The sequence below is a fragment of the Propithecus coquereli genome, unplaced genomic scaffold (assembly GCF_000956105.1).
Source record: "Propithecus coquereli isolate 6110/MARCELLA unplaced genomic scaffold, Pcoq_1.0 Scaffold8, whole genome shotgun sequence".
Taxonomy (NCBI): domain Eukaryota; kingdom Metazoa; phylum Chordata; class Mammalia; order Primates; family Indriidae; genus Propithecus; species Propithecus coquereli.
Genome location: NW_012154173.1, coordinates 16369643 through 16387366, shown reverse-complemented (window position 1 = coordinate 16387366; position 17724 = coordinate 16369643). Strand labels below are relative to the sequence as shown.

At 40.9% G+C, this 17724-nt stretch overlaps 1 protein-coding gene across 1 annotated transcript in view; it reads left to right on the top strand.

Annotated features, from left to right (window-relative positions):
* The first annotated feature begins 1028 nt into the window (after nucleotides 1–1028).
* The window catches only part of DNAJC5B (DnaJ (Hsp40) homolog, subfamily C, member 5 beta), a 41428-nt gene continuing 24732 nt past the window's right edge, over nucleotides 1029–17724 (top strand). Inside the window, exon 1 of the mRNA XM_012663147.1 lies at nucleotides 1029–1147. Coding sequence (XP_012518601.1) covers nucleotides 1029–1147 — 119 coding nt within the window. The remainder of the gene's footprint in view (nucleotides 1148–17724) is intronic.

The following is a 17724-nucleotide window of genomic DNA, read 5'->3' as shown; positions in this document are numbered from 1 at the left end:
AAGACATTAATGCTCAGAGAGGTTAAGCGGTAGATACAGGAATGCTCCGCCAGGTGGGCTTGCTTCCCTGTCAGAGTCAGAATGCAGCAGGCACATGGTTCCTTGGGACTTGGGACCCAACCCCTTCTGGCTAGACCACAAGGAAAGGAGCTATCTGACGTGCAGAAATCCATGTGGGGGATTCTGGGACTCCACAGCTGCAGAGAAGTACTAACCTAGGAATTTTTTCCGCAATACTTAAAAAAATTGGGTGTTTTTGTTTTTGTTTTTTGAGACAGAGTCTCCCTCTGTTGCCCAGGCTAGAGTATAGTGGTGTCATTATAGCTCACAGCAACCTCAAACTCCTGGGCTCAAGTGATTCTCCTGCCTCAGCCTCCCAAGTAGCTGGGACGAAAGGTATGCACCACCATGCCTGGCTAATTTTGCTATTTTTAGTAGAGATGGGGTCTCACTCTTGCTCAGGCTGGTCTCGAACTCCTGAGCTCAAGCAATCCTCCACCTCTGCCTCCCAGAGTGCTAGGATTGCAGATGTGAGCCATTTTGCCCAACCAAAACATTGTTTGTTTTTTTTTAAAGAAACTCTTACAATGGCCAGTAGAGTTGGAGTAAAATGGCTGATCACTTCCATTGTGGGCTAGATTTGGAAAAAGTACATAAAGAAGTTGTGCAAATTCCAACCAAAAAAAAAAAAAAAAAAAACCGCTACTTTTGCCTGACTTGTGAGGATTGATTCTCAACAGTACTGAATTAGCTAGTTGTTTAGATAACATTTTGCTTCTACTGAACTGTAGGGCCGAGGCTGTATTCCATTTGCGTGGCTGCCTGTGTTCTTTAATACCCTGTCTCAAATCTCTGCTTTTGGCTCTTCTAACTCTTTCCTCCCCTCCTTTTGCAGCTGGCACACAAATGTACTTCATATTATCATTTACAATGGTCAAAAATGAACTGTCTTCCCCTTTCGAGAGTGGATTCCAGTGTGCATAACCTTCATGGCTATTTTCCCCTCTTTGGTTTTGCAGCCTGAGAAAATGGCATGTAACATACCTAACCAAAGACAGCGGACTCTGTCAACAACTGGAGAAGCTCTATATGAAATTCTTGGTCTGCAAAAAGGAGCATCGAATGAAGAAATTAAGAAATCCTACAGGTACAGAGGAAGTTCAATGATGACATTTCCTGTGCTACTAATGATAGTTATTTTATAATTGGAAGGTGCCTTCAATTAAAGACATATGCTTCTTGCCAAGATCAGGTAATCTGAATTTTGGGCCCCATGTTCCCCGGTCTACAACATAGGCAGTTAGGAAGAGACAGGCATGACACTGATTTTATGAAAGAACTGTCTGGTGATGCCAGACCTTAGGAAAGGGCAGCTTGCAGTGAGATAGAGAGACAGACAGACAGAACCAACCACAACCAATAGCTGTAATTTAACCCATATAAGATAACATATTTTTTAAATAAGAGGGAGTTTGGTACATTTGTAAGCTGTATTTGTGAACTACACTTTTTAAGCCCTTAATTTGATCCTTCATACCTAATCTAGTTCCTAGTTAGCTATTTGGGGAAAATTTTGAAATATCCTTCTATTTAAAGCTCCAAGGAGGCCAGGCGCGGTGGCTCAAGCCTGTAATCCTTGCACTCTGGGAGGCTGAGGCGGGCAGATCTTTTGAGCTCAGGAGTTCGAGACCAGCCTGAGCAAGAGCGAGACCCCCCCCCGCCTCTACTAAAAAAAAATAGAAAGAAATTAGCTGAACAACTAAAAATATACAGAAAAAATTATCCGGGCATGGTGGCGCATGACTGCAGTCCCAGCTACTCGGGAGGCTGAGGCAGTAGGATTGCTTGAGCCCAGGTGTTTGAGGTTGCTGTGAGCTAGGCCGATGCCACGGCACTCTAGCCCGGGTAACAGATTGAGACTCTGTCTCAAAAAAATAAAAAAAATAAAGCTCCAAGGAATAAGAAAGATATTGAATACAAAAATAATTTATATCTCCCTTAAGGTGCTAGGGGGAGAAGTCTTTGCTGTTCCATTTTGCCCCAGAGCTATCTATCCAGAAGGCCTGTGCCTAGGAGCTGCCCAGCCCCCTGTTGGTGGACATCCTTGGCTGAAGGTCACTAAACTTAGCTCTCGGGCTTCAAGCTGAGACACTGTGCTAGGGAATGGGGTGGGAATCATAACAATTGATTGTAAACTTAATACCTACAAAAATGTTCCCCGAAATGAGGAGAAAAAAGGTGATATTCAACTACTTTGTAATTTTTAAAACCCACTTTACTTTACAAATGTGACTTTTAATTGTCTTTATCAATTTTGTAAGCTAAAATTTCAGGTCATATGTTAATTAAGGCATTAATTATGCTGAGTTGTTTGCAAGTTTAATAATTACAACATAAAGTCTTTTCATGTAATTAGTGTCTTGCTATTAATTTTGTTTTAATGTCATACAAATATTATTTTTCAGCTGATTAGGGTACTAGCATGCTGCCAAAAGCATCTACTTCTATCTAAATTACACATTTGTATTCTGCAAGTTATTCAAAATGTATGAGCAAGCTGAAAATCTACCGAGAATATTATTCTTATGTTTGGGGATCTGGATCAAAGCGGTCACAATATAGTGAAATTAAAAGTCAGAGAAATTTAATAAAATTACCAGCTGTTGAATCCATACGCTGCTTGACCTCTGTTGTAATCTTTGGCTGTGCTCTTGACAACAAGGCTGAGCTAGACGTCTTCTTTCTTCTTTTACATTTTATTATTATCTTTGAAGAGATAATATATTTATTCATTTGATTAAAATGAGAATATACAAACAGATATATAAAAAAGTCTCCCTCTTACCTCATATCCCCTAGGTCACCTTTTCAGGGAAGCAATATTATCCAATCCTTGCGTTCCCTTCTAGAGAGATCTTATGCCTATATAAACATATATAGAGAACTTCTGGTCCAAGGAAGATGATGTAGAGCAGTCTCTCCCTGTCTGTCCCTGCTAAGCATGACTAAAAACCTCAGAAATAACACGGAGACAACCAAAAAAGAACTCTGAAAGATAGAAAGAGGAAGGTGAATTGGTTAGAAATCCCAGGACCAAAGGAACCGTACAGTAGCAGGGCATTTTATAACCCCGCGCCCCGCCCCCCCAGCAAAAGGTAACTCAGGCTCAGCTTTTCCCAACACCCAATCTAGCAACAGAAGGCATGTAGGTAGGCTTATTTTTCCTCCAAATTGAGTAGGAGTTCTACCAACACCACCAGACAAGCCCAGCAGAAACAGAGAGGGGCAGGCCTCCCGACAATAACTGGCCAGGGGAAGTGCTCTCCTTCCCCCCACAGCCTGAGACTCAGTTCTGTGACCTGGAGACCCCACTTGACAGAGGACATTAGCAAGGAGGATTCCACCACAACCAGCATCCAGCCCAGGAAGTGCTTTTGTCACTGCAGGCTGGAGACACCTTCCCTCACCTAAAGGCACCAGGCACCCCAGCCTGGAGAAACTGCTTTCTGCTCCTCAACTACAACCAACAAGAACCTGTGGGAGCCTCAGGGGCAGAAGACAAACCAAGGAGGCCAGAAAAGCACATGAAGGCTCTGAAAATTAGATTGTCATCAAAACCACCTGCAAAAGTAGGCCAGGACCTTCACGCTAAACCTAAACCAGGTGACTACCTGTTAAAATGAAAAATTTAAATAGGACCCAGAATCTCTCTACATAATAGCCAAAATATCCAGATACAATCAAAATTATCCACTCTACAAAGAACCAAGAAAATCACAACTTGAATAAGAAAAAGCAATCATCTGACTTCCACATTGCGATGAACCAGATATTGGAATTACCTGCTAAATGTTTTAAAGTAACCATCATCCAATTTAGTAAGCAATTCCAAATTCTCTCAAAACAAGTAAAAAATAGAAAATCTTGGCAAAAAAGAGAAATTATTTAAAAAAAAGAACCCAATGGAAATTATAGAACTGAAAAATAACAGAAATAACAAAACGAATTGGATAAGATTTCTAGTAGAGTGGAAACGACAGAGGATAGACTCAGTGCAATCAGGGACAGAGCAATAGAATGTACCCAGTCTGAACAACAGAGAGAAAATAAACTGAAAACAGAATCTCAAGCCTGTGGGACAGTAATAAAAGATCCAGCATTTGTAGCATTGGAGTCCTAGAAGAAGAAGAGGAAAGGAATGAGATGGAAAGAATACTCAAAGAAGTAATGACTGAAAATTCCCCAGATTTGGCAAAAAATACAAACTTATGGATTTAAGAAGCTGAGAGAACTCCAATAGATAAACCCAAAGCAATCCATGCCCAGGGACATCATAATTAAACTTCTGAAAACTAAACACAAAGCAAATATCTTGAAAGCAGCCAGAGGGAAAACAACATGTTACCTGCAGGGGGACACACATTTGAATGACAGGGTTTTTCTCATTTGAAGCAATAAAGGCCAGAAGGAAGGGAACACAGTGTTTTTCAAGTGTGGAAACAAAAGAATTGTCAACTGTGAATTCTATATCTGGGGAAACTGTATTTTAGAAATGAACGGGAAACAAAGGCATTCTCAGATAAAGGAAATCTAAGAGCGTTTGTCACTAGCCCAGATCTCCTCTTAAAGAACAAATAAAGGAAGTTCTTCAAAAGAAAGGAAATGATAAAGGAAGGAATTTTAGGTCATCAGGAAGAAAGAACGAACAAGGGAGAAAGCAGAAATATGGGTAAAACAAAAGACTATCCTTCTCATGAATTTTCTAAATTATATTAATATATGATGGTTTGTATAAAAATTATAATACCATCTGATGCCAAGACAATGATATTTAAACAGGGATCTAAATGGGAGTAGGGCTTCCACACTTTACTCAGATTGGAAAACACTGATATCAGTAGACTGTGGTAAGTCACACACCCCTGTGCCTATGTAAGACCCAGCCACTAAGACAATCATACAAAGTAATACACTCCAAAACGCTATACATAAATCAACACGGAATCCTTAAAAATGTTCAAATAATGCACAGGAAGACAAGAAAAAAGAAATGGGAGAATAAGAAACAGAAAACAAAAAATGGTAGACTTAAGCCCTAACCTAATAATGGTATTAAGTGTAGACAATGTAAACATGGATGTTATATTTTTCCTCTCTTATACAATTGGTGGTGTAGTATCCCCGCTATCCTGTAGTCTCTCTTTTTTTTTCTTAAGACTAGTCAAGTGCAGTAGTGAGGAGGGAGGAAAGTAGTAGAACAAGTTCAATCTGTAACTGACTGTGAACAATCAAGTGAGATAACTCACTACCTTCGGACCAGCCTATTCTTCTCTTAACAGTATGTTTTGCAGATCGCATAAAACACTTCCTCATTCTTTTCAGACTGCCATGTAGTCTTCCATGACATGGATGTCCCATGATTTAGTCAGTTTCCTCTTGGTAGATATTTATACTGTTTCCCATCAAGGCTGTCTTTTTAAACAAACTCTTAGCATCTCAGAAAGGGAAACCTCATGGCCCCAGAAAGGTAGATAGAAGTGGGGAGAAGGAAATTATCTTGGTTTCTCTTCATTTTCCAGTATTTGCATGTCCCAATCCCAAAGTCCTGGAGCAAGGACCTAATGGAGCCAGCTGGGTCAGATGCCCATCCAAGTCCAGCTAGCTCTGATGATAGGTCCGGAATCACAATGCCTCATGACCACTTGCCAAGGATGAGGGATTCAACTTTATGGGAAGGAAAAGGGGCAATGTTCTCTAAGAGAAGGCACAAAGTTGAGAAGGAAGGAAATTATCAGCATCTCTAGTTCTTTTTTTTCTTTTTATTTCCCAGCCTTCAGAACTATGAAATATCTCTGGTTCTTTATCCCTTTAGAGAATTTCCATAAAGAGCAGCCTCAAAGTCCCTTCAATGTCTATTTATAGATCTTATCATAGAGACTTCCTCTTCTAGGAATAGAGCATCTTTTCCCTACATCATCTGAAACTCAACCATACTCCATTAGTCAGCTGATAAATTGGAGTCCCCAGCTACCTCAAAGGACAGCTGGGAAAGGTGACAAGAGGAAGGCTTTTACCATGTCAACCCACCAGGTACTGAAGCTCTTGCCTCATTGAGATTTTGTAAAGAGAAATGAGATCATTTTTTCAAGGTATGTAGAGCCCTTTGTGGAAAAGCACAGTGAAAATCCCAGGCACTATTGTGAATGAACAAATAACCTTATCATCCTTCTAAGTCTAAAATTATCCTGCCATTTGGTGCCACTGTTCAAAAAACATTTATCTAGCACAAGGTGAATTTGTGGTCCATGTCAAAAGTGAAATATCACAGAGTGAAACTCATGGTGTAAGTCACATCTAGGGCCTTCATTATGGAATAAATCTGCCTTTAGCATTGCGGAGCATAATCACTCCATGGTGTTTGAAGTCTAAGGCTCATTTAATCCATTTCTATCATTGCTGGGTCACGTCATTTAATCCTACCAGTGTTTGCATGAGATGAGCAAATACTTCACCCCATTCTCCCAAGGCCTAAAAGTCATTACCTCCCCTTATCATGCTGTTTGAAGGAGACTCACTTAAGTCACTTTTTAAAAATTCCAATACACCTAGAATTTCTAAGAGGTTATCCGTCTTTCACACCTTTGCCTTTAGTTTAAACTGGCATGTTTTGCTTCCCATCGAATTTAGATCGTCTCTCTGAGCCAACAGGAATTTTGCGTTAGGAAGCAGAGGAGGGAGGCGAGGAGGAGAGAGACAGGGATGAGTGGAGGGATAATTGAAAAATTGGGGGACAGTAGCTGTTGAAATAAGGGGCTCAAAGTGTGTTCTGCACGTAACCCAATACTCAGGCTCCAGGCCCTTTCAAGTGACTTGGGAACCTGGGTTCCCTGCAAAGTCTCCACCACCCTGGCCTTTTAGGGGTCTCCTCTGAGAAAGTCTCCCAAATCCTGGGGGTCAGTTCATTCCCATGCAGATGTGTCGTCTGCTAAGCCAAGTGTCCGCCCTGCGGATGATCCTGGTTTGTCATTCCCTCAGTGGGCACGTCCCTGGTCACTGCAAGATGCAACTCTGGGCTCTGGACTCTGCTGCTGCAGCTCCAGGGCCGCTCAGCTGCACCACCCGGCAGGCACAGCAGATGCTCCTTGTAGTGACTCAGTCCCCAAGTCCTCAGACCACTCTTTCAGGCCCAGAAGCCTCGTCTGCTATTTCTCTTGAGACTTGAGAGAGTCCCCAAGGCCTGCTGGGCTGTGCCACTGGGAGGTATGAGGCTGGGCGAGGGGAGGGCTCCGTCCTCTTCGTTAGAGCCACCAGTGAGGGTCAGAGTCTGGGAGAAAAGCTCCTTCCAATACTTCTTGTAGCTCTTTCTCTCTAGGACCCAGACACATGCCAATGGGTGAGCCAGAGCTAGCAGTAATGACATTGTACTTAGCACCTCAATCCTCTCTGACAGATTAGCTTTGCTCCTGGGTCCAGGTCATCATGCCTGGCTCATTCTTCCCTAAAATGCAGTCTTTTCCAGAAGACTCGGCCATTCCCATCCCACACTCAGAAAAGCCTCTCTCAAGCTGTCCCTCTAGTTCTTCAGATGTGCCCAGATGGGGCTGCCCCAGCAGTGAATTGATTCCTTTCTGGAAGTCTCTTCAGCCCTGTGGGACTTCTGGGAGGCTGCTGCCTTCAGCTTTCCAAACACATCCCAATGTGCCCAAACGTCTAGCAATGAATAATGGGCTTCAATGACTCAAAGATGCAGCCCTCTCATAGTTCTACAACAAGGCTACCTGAGTCTGTGTTCTCTGTAGCAACTTGAATGAGGTATTTACCTATTTAGGTATTTACCTATTTGGAGTTTGCCATTTCACTGTTGCTCAGCAAGCACTCTGGGTGTATGATTAGATCTCCTGTTTTCTTGACACTGGAACATAAAGAAACTTCACTCTGAAGTCAGCAGATTGTTGACCCCACACCTCATACTGCTACCTCATTACAGCAGAAGCCAGGAAGGCTGATCCACTGCAACCATTGATCTGTCTAGAATCTCTGACAGTATCAATGGCTTTATGCCGGCAAGTCTTGTTCATTATCCAACAAACATCTATTGAGTGTCACTTATGTGTTGGGCACTGTTCTAGGTACTGAGAAAATAGCAGTGAACAAATCAGACCAAGTCCCTGCTTCCTGAAGCCTATATTCTGGGCCAGGGGGGAGGGGAAGGCTTAATAATAAACAAATAATCCATACATACAATATATCAGCTGTTGTTAAGTGCTATGAAGAAAAGCAAAGCAGGGCAGGAGGGTAGAGTGTCATGAGCGTGCCGGAAGTCACATGTTCCCCTTGGAGGTGGAACGCATAGACTTTAACACTCGAAATCCATCAGATGCAGTGTATTCTAAGTGTGAAGTAGCAGTTAAGAGTGCAGGTCTAAGAAAGACCTCAAATCAAATCCCTTCTCTTAGTCTCTTTTTCTTCATAAATAAAATGCAGATAACGGTACCAACCTCGGAGGGTTGCTGAGGATTAAATGAGGTGATACACATAAATGATCAGCCCAGGTGTGGCACACAGGTCCTGGGTGCTACAAAGGGTACACAAGAGGCAGAAAGGTAGTCTTATGGCACAGCCATCTTCAAACCTGGCAAGGCTTGGACAGGCTGACTCTGCAGGGTGTGGGGGCGGCATATTTAGATTCTGTGACATTTAGATTCCATTGAATACGTTTAAAAGAGTGTTACAACTGTTTTAACATGCCAATGCTTATAACATCTGTTTAATCTTACAAAAGTTTATAGATACCAAGTTAGAAATGTTGAAGGGGAACAGTTTCTCAAAATTATTTTAAGGAATACCTAAGCAAAAACTTAGAATCTAATTGAGAGAGTGGGTGGGGAGTGGAAGAGAAAAGAAATCCAAGCATCACACTCGGAATGATTACAAGGAGGCATTTGTGTGGGTTTGGGGAGGGGTGGGCTGTGGGGCTGTGGCTGAGCCCCTTCTGAGGTCAGCTATGCACCCCGTCAGTGCACCAAGTCCTCACGGGTTGTGATTCCCACATTTTTTTCCTGCCTCCCCCATGCTTACCAATTCCCTGAGGGCAGATTCTGTGCCTCACCTCCCACAGTGCTTCCAGCCCTAGCACCATGCTAATATTTGCTGAATGCAAAAATGAATTGATCAGCACATAGATTTTGCTCGTGGGTGTATGTCTGTTTTCTCCTGGATGGTAGTCTTGGCTTCTTCGGGGTCATTCCTCAAATGATTGCTTTGGTTTCTTTGCTGAACAAGGAGTCATTCACTGCCACAGTAAACAGAGGAGGGGCTGGTTGGCCAGGAAAGATGACAGCTTTTGCTTGGCACACAGGGCATTTGGTGCGACTCTGGGACCTTCAAGTGAAAAGCAGTTAGGGGATAAGGAAAGGAAAACTCTGCAGGAAACAGAGCCAGTAGGTGCAGATGCGATTTAGAGAATGTGAGCCTGGAGTGTTCAAAATCTCATGTGTAATATAAATGTTGGTTTTAATTTACACTGATATGTACATTTTTGAAGTTAGAAAGAAACAAGATTAAGATGCCCAAAAGTAAGGCTGGCTGGTTTCTCTGCCATTCTAGGTACAAGAGCCTAACAAAATGCTGGCCCACTGGGTCATGGAAGACATCACACAGAGCTCAATTTCTCCTTGTTGACAAGGTAGCAAATGTCATGTTTACAGGACAGCAGGGGACTCCTGATTCTTCTTTTTCATTTGATTTCATATGGAACTTTCTGGAAATTATCTTCCAAATCTGAAGAGACGCGTTTCCTTAGAGTAGACCAAAGTGAGGCAAATGCTGTTTTCACAAGGAGCAGGAAAGCATGTCATTTCCATAATGATCTGTGGTCACCCCAATCTGTGGTGCTTTCGCCCATCTTTATTAGCAATTACAGTTGAAAACAGAGGCTGCTTATGAATAAAGTGTAAATGTCAGGGGAATGCATAGCTAATAGAAGAATTGTAAATATTTACAAGGCAGAGTGGTGATTCAAACTCACAAGATTAATTGAAATTAATCTCTATCAAGCACTAATTTGTTTCCTGAGTTCTAAAACCTTCCACTAAAAAGAAGAGTATATGAGGCCAAGGCAGAGCGGTCTTCCAGGTGGGCTGCATAACTTCCCTTCTTTGCGCCCAACCTTCCCCTTCATCCTCTTAGCTCTTCACGCAGCGTCAACCTCAGTCATTCCTGGGCACTAGAATCATTAAAATCAATACGTTTTCTTTTTACTCACTCATTCACTCATTCACTCATTCACTCAATATCTACTTAGTATTCAATACTTATTTACATTATGCTATGAGAGAAGAATATACATATATGCTTATTATATTCATTAATATGAACTCTATGCTCAAGTTTGTTCCATTCAGCACAGTCTCCTTTGTACATATCTTTAAACTTAACTATTTTTCATGCTATATAGTAAGCTCTTTACATAGTAGGAACTAATATATATATATATACACACACACATACTCAAAGACAAGGAAAACAAGGAAGGCTGTGGCATAATATCTGACCAAAACTGTCAGAATCAATTCTTTCGGAATCCGGAAACTAACCAAAAGCTTGCAGCAACCAGAGTGTACTTATTTAAAAAAAAAGTCAAATATCAGTAAGAACAGAAAACTTCAGGGCATTTTAGCTTTCTCTAGTCTCATACCTGCTCCCCAGCTCAGGAGTAGCCTTGAAAACAACCCCACATTCCTAGTACCAGCACAGTGCCAGTACCAGAGGGATCAGAAAAGTCTTCATTTGCTAAGAATTATCATTGGTTGATCTGTCTGGTGGCTTCTTCTTGAAAGATCTGCTTGAAAGGCTTTTCTTATGTCACCTAAATCAAAATTTACCCAGCACCTGGCACTAAAGCTGCTATCTGGAGCGGGACGGAGGGGTCGTTGAAACATTTACAGGCAAATGTTTTAGTCACTGCTGTCAGTGGCAATGGATTAACAGTTGGGACAAATAATAAGCTTGGGAGGAAAGGCTAGGGAATGAGATGCTTTGGAGAAAAGGGCTTTGGAAAGCTCTGACATATTCTGAGGCATCTAGAAGCCATTCTCATGCCCAGAGTTGTGCACATGTTCAGGAAAGACCTGAGAAGGCCCTAAGCTCCCACCTATTGCACACCTTGAAGCTCTGTGGAAGCAGCCAAAGGCTAAGGCAGAGTTGTAGACTCCATGGATGAGTGTTGAAGAATCGCCTTAACACACACATACAGGCCATCTGCACAGACTGGGAGATTTTTGGTTCCCTGTGTATAAGGAATTCTCTGTTTAATCATTAGCTGACTATTAAGCCAATGGAACAGAGATCTCAGTGGCCACACATAAGAATACAGACTTTACAAAATTAAGTCAGAAAAGTCACTAAAAAAACCCCCTACAACAAGCAGCAATGAAAACACCATGGAGAATGGGGAAAATCTGATTTGTAGAGTTGCCACATTAAAATACTGAAAATGTCCAGTTTTCAAAAAACTTATGAGGTATGCAATAAACAACAAAATGTGGCCCAGACAGGGAAAATAATCAATAGAAACCATCCCCGAGGAAGCTCTGACTTTAAGCATACTAAATAAAGACTTTAAATATACTAGTTTAAATATATTAAAAAACTAAAGGAAATCATGTCTAACGAACTAAAGGAAAGAATGAGAATGATGCCTCTCAAATAGAGATTATCCATAAAGAAATAGAAATTACAAAAATAAACCCAGTAGAAATTCTAGAATTGAAAATTCAAAAACTAAAATGAAAAATTTACTAGAGGGGCTCAATAGGAAATTTGAGAAGGCAGAAGAAAGAATCAGTGAAATTGAACATAGATCAAGATTATCCAGTTTGAGGAACAGAAAGATAAAAGAATGAAGAAAAATGAACAGAGCCCAAGAGACCTGTGGTACACCGTCAGCATACACAGAACCGGAGTCCCAGAAGAAAGGAAAAAAAGAAAGGTATAGAAGAACATTTCAAGAAATAATGGCTGAAAACTTCCCAAATTTGATGAAAAATATTAACTTACATATCCAAGAAGTTCTGCAAACTTCATGTAGGATAAAATAAAATAGATCCTAACCAAGATAGATCATAATCAACTATTCAAAGTCAGAAAGTATCTTGAAGACAGCAAGAGTGAAGCAACTCATCATACATAAGGGATTTTTCAATAAGAATAACAGCTGATTTATTATTAGAATCCATGCAGGCCAGCAGGATGGCATATTCAAAATGCTGAAAGAAAAAATATATACACTAAGAATTATATATTCAGCAATATTACTCTTCAAAAATGGAGAAATCAAGACATTCCTAGATAAATAAAAACTGAGCCATGAGCAGACCTGTCACACAAGAAATGCTAAAGGGAGTTCTTTAGGCTGAAATGAGAGAACACTAGGCAGTAGCTCTAATCCACATTAAAAAATAGAGAGAACAAGCAAAAGTAACTTCATAAATATAAAATAATTAATATATTTTTGTAACTCCTTTTTAAAATCTCATTTAAAAGACAATTGCATAAAGCAATGATTATAAATCTATGTTGATGGGCACACAATCTATAAAGATGTAATTTGTGACAAGAAGAGCACAAATGGGGGAGGGTGAAATTATGCAGGAATAAAGTGTTTTTATACTTTTGACAGTAAATTGTTTTACTAGATTGTCATAAATTAAGATGTTAATTGTGATCACAAAGGCAACAATAAAAAAGGCCTACAAAAATATATGGCAAAAAAAATGATAAAGGAATTAGAATGACACAAAAGAAGGCAAATAACAGAGGAATTCAGGAACAAAAAGGATAAAAGGCAAAAGAAAACAAATAGAAAAATGGCAGAAGTCTTTTATTATCAGTAATTAAATGTAAATGGCCTAAACTCTCCAACTAAAAGGAAGAGATTGGCAAATTGATTCATAAAAAACATAATTTGACTATAAAAGTTTACTTAGATTCAAAGAAAAATAGGTTGAAAGTAAAAGCATGGAACTAGATAGTACATGCAAACAGTAACTAAAAGAGAGTTGAAGTGGCTATAATATCAGACAAAATAGACTTTACAACAGAAATTACTAGAGACATGCTTTTGCAAACATGCAGTTACCCTAGACCTACAGAACTAGAATCTTCCAGAGTGGAACTATAGCATGTGAGTTTTAAAAACAACACACTTCACAGATGTTTCTTAGCACCAGATGTTACAAACCAGAAATGGAAGTAGAATTAGCAGACTGGATAGAGTCATCTCCTTGAAGGGTAAAACAGGCAATAAGAATGATTAAGGAGTTGAGTAAGATGGCTTGAGCAGCACTCAAGTGCCTAAAAACAAAGTTCAGACTGTACAGTTAAGGAAATGAAATCAGTGAGACTGCCAGTCTACAGGAATAGGTCTTGTTAGGTTTAAAAGTGAGTTTAGTGGGAAAACGGGTTTAAGAAGAACAAGAAAATGGGAGCTTGATAGAAAGCTGTATCAGAGGATAATGCTGTATGTTTTTGAACTGAGAAGAATAGAATACTAGAGGCCCTGAGAGCCCTATAAGAGCCACTGGCCAAGACTGCCTCTGGAAATGACCAGGACCTGCTTGGAGCTTTGCCGTGATTCACCTTCACTGGAGCTTGCTCTGGAGCCAGCAGAGGAAAGACCAGCAGGGAGCAAGTGCCTGCAGAGAACTGTGACTAGAACCACTGGTGGGAGCTGCTGTTGCAATAACAGACAAAGTATCAGGCTGAGAAGGTCTATCCAGCCATTTCTCCTACAGCCCAGTCTTATTCTCCCTTGACGTTCAAGTTCAGTAGAGATTGCTGGCCTTGAAAAAACAAGAATGCAGATATCCCCCCAGGAAACATAGTAAAGTTAGAGGCCCCAAAACTTTTGTTAGGAGCTTGAGCCAGATACAGAAATCTTGAACCATATGCAGCCTTCAGATTCTGGGTGATTGTCGCTGGTGAGGAAAGGATTATAATACTGTACATAGAGTCTTGCGAAGCCTGCCAGTGACCCACTGATGTCAGAACTTCAGGCCTTCATTCCCTGAAGTAGTACTTTATGATTGGTGTAGATGAATACTTCTAAGGGTTGGATGTGTATATCTGATGTGCTCGTACAAATATCCCAGTCTATTTGAGCTGGCTCTTAATCAGCCACAGAAAAGAATTGTAGTGACTACCTAAAACATAGCTCTACAAATTGGCATCTGAACTTTTTGAAAGCTTACGTATTGTTGTGTTTTAAACTCTTATTTTTGAAAAATTTTAACTATAATTCTTCATAAAGTCAAATTAATACACATTGTAGCAAAAATTTGGGAAGATGTTTGTCAAGGAATCACTGACGTATACTGGTGTCACCATCTTCACTGCCACCAGAGGACAGCACTTGACACTTGCTGAGGTTCTTCAGGAGGGAAAAGACCTATTCTCTGAAATAGATCATCAGTTAGCCTTCCTGTTATTTCATGCCATCCCAACTGTCTTGAATCACAAAGGTAACTGTAGAGCCCAGAAAACTAGAGAACATCCTAACAATTGCTGGTGTGAATTGCTCAGATATTCCATCTGAAAATGTGAGGAAGTCATAGGACTATGTGATGTGGCCTTCAGCGTGTCTTCACTGGGGCCTTTATTGGTCAAAACACTTGAACCATGTCCTGTGGTAGCAGGTGTTTCAGAAATAACTACACAGCAGGGGTAGTCCTGACATCATCATCTGCAATTTGAAGCCAAATGGTGCCCTGAGCTCTCTATTCTGTCCCTCATGAAGGACAGACACCAATCCCGGCCCAGTGGCTCCTGCTTTCCTGAGTCCCATGGACACTCCAGCTCCAGCTTTCTCTCAGCAGCACAAGGCATTAAAGCTGCTTGTGGGGAGGGCCACTATACTGGTACAAACGTATGAAGTGGTCACGAGGGGTTTGGGGGACTCGGGGGCTGATCGGGGGAAAAGATATGACCATGAGAGGCAGTAGCACATAAGCTTTGTTGGGTGTTGCCTCGAGAGGAGGTCCTCACAGCATGAGACTGTCCTGAGGCTCTCAGCAAGGGGCCAGCATCCAGAAGGAGAGGAGGGCGAGGGAACTCCAAGAGGAGAGGGGGCTGAAGAGGGGGCTTATGGGTCTAGTGGTGTCACTAAGCAACACAGCAGAGTCTTTGAGTCAGAGAGTCCCAAAGGGCTATAACAGCTTGGGGTCTTTTAAACACGAATCTTTATCTTATCAACAGCCAGCAGAAGTGGAGTGAGGTCTTGAAGGCTATATAAAGCAGGCCAGCTCTAAGTGGCTAAAAATTTGCTTATTAGGCTACGTTCTAAATAATTGGATGTGTAAAAATTTGACTTTGGGTGCTGGTGGGCTTTTGAGCTAATGGGTTTCAGACTTCAGCGAGGAAATAAACAACCTAGGGGCCAATACACAGAGGCCATTGTTGGTTCATTTATACAACAGTGGTATAAAGCCTTTGGTGGGATTAATATATAGTGGAAAGAAGAGGACATGGAAATAAAAGATGATAAGAACTTTCCTGGCTATGAGTGACTAGGTAATGTGTACCAGTTGTTCCTTCTGCTGAGAGCAACTAGAAAAACTAAAATCAAAATTATACACACACACACACACACACACACACACACATATATAAACACACGTATCTACATATTGTAAAAGCATTGGACAGTAAAGAACTACTGCTGACTGACTTGGCCATGTTCTGGGAGAAGAAAAGCTGAGAGGTGAAGGAGGGCTTTAAACAACTCTATAGGGCAAAGAAGAAAAAACTTGGACACTAGCTCAACAAGGATGAGGGTCCTACAATTTTATTGACTCCAAAGTGCTGTAACACAGGAGAAAGTGTAAACTGGAAGCAAATCATCTGTGGTTGACAGTTACGTTGGTGGTCCTCAATAAATCATGCCCCCTGGTATTTGTGCCCTTATGTTATAGTCCTGAATCTGGGCTGGCTCTCTAACCTGATTTAACCAACAGAATGTGGCAGAAGTGATGCTCTGCCTAAATCTTAAAAAGGCCCATGAGCTTCTGTTTTTGTTTTAAGCTAGCCACCATTTAAGAAATTTAACTACCGTGAGACCACCTTGTGAGAAGCCCCACCTAGCCATGAGGAGAAGCCACATGGAGAATAGAGTCCCCTATCCAACAGCTCTAGCTGAGCTCCCAGCCACATGCAGTACCAGCTCACCAACATGTAAGTGAAGCCATCGTGGAAGCAGATACTTATAAAAGATACATCTAATATTTAAGAATACAGAAAATTTGAAAATAAAAGGAGGGGCAAAGATATGCTATGCAGACATTCACCAAAAGAAAGTGCTATAGCTTTATTAAAACCAAAGCCAAGATAGAAAGCATTATTAGAGATAAAGAGGGATTCTTCATGATAACAAAAATATGATCCACCAGGTATATGTAGCAGTGGTAAATTTGTATGCTTCTAAAACACATGGCCTAAAATATACAAAGCAAAGAGTTGACAGAACTTTGAGGAGAAATATGCAAACCCATAGTCATAGCAGGAGATTTTAACTCATTTTGCTTGATAGATCAATAAAATGGCTAAGGATATAGAATATTTCAACAAAATAATTAACAAACAAAACCAAACACTGTTATATAAAAGCAAAGCACCCAATAGGTACAGAATATATATTGTTTTCAAGTCCATGTGGAACATTTATAAAAACAATGAGACAGAAAGCAAGTCTCAAATATTAAAGGATTTCAATCATACAAAATATGTTCTCTAAGGACAACACAATTAAGCTAGAGAGCAAAAATTTAAAATAACTAGAAAATTTCTGTATGTTTGAAAATTAGGACGTATAATTTAAAATAACTCATGGAAAAAATAACAAACCACAATTAAAATTAGAAAATATCTAGAACTCAATGTTACATATTAAGACATGAAATGCAGTTAGAGTAGCACTTAGAGGAAAATGTATAGAGTTAAACACACATATTAGAAAACTGAATCAGCAATAAATTTTAAAAAATACATAATGACCAAGTTGAGTTTATGCCAGGAACATGAACTTCATTTAACATTTAAAAACTCAAGCTCACGCCTGTAATCCTAGCTCTCTGGGAGGCCGAGGCGGGTAGATCGTTTGAGCTCAGGAGTTCGAAACCAGCCTGAGCAAGAGCAAGACCCCGTCTCTACTAAAAATAGAAAGAAATTAATTGGACAACTAAAAATATATAGAAAAAATTAGCCGGGCATGGTGGCGCATGTCTGTAGTCCCAGCTACTCGGGAGGCTGAGGCAGGAGGATCACTTGAGCCCAGGAGTTTAAGGTTGCTGTGAGCTAGGCTGACGCCACGGCACTCTAGCCTGGGCAACACAGTGAGACTCTGTCTCAAAAAAAAAAAAAAAAAACTCAATCAGGTTGGGCGCAGTGGCTCATGCCTGTAATCCTAGTGCTCTGGGAGGCCAAGGTGGGAGGATTGCTTGAGGCCAGGAGTTCAAGACCAACCTGAGCAAGAGCAAGACCCCGTCTCTACACAAAATAGAAAAATTAGCCAGGCGTAGTGGTGTGTACCTATAGTCCCAGCTACTTGAGGAGCTGAGGCAGGAGGCTTGCTTGAGTCCAAGAGTTTGAGGCTGCAGTGAGCTATGATCACTCCACTGCACTCTAGCCAGCAACAGAGCTAGACCCTGTCTCAAAAAAAACAAAAACAAAAAC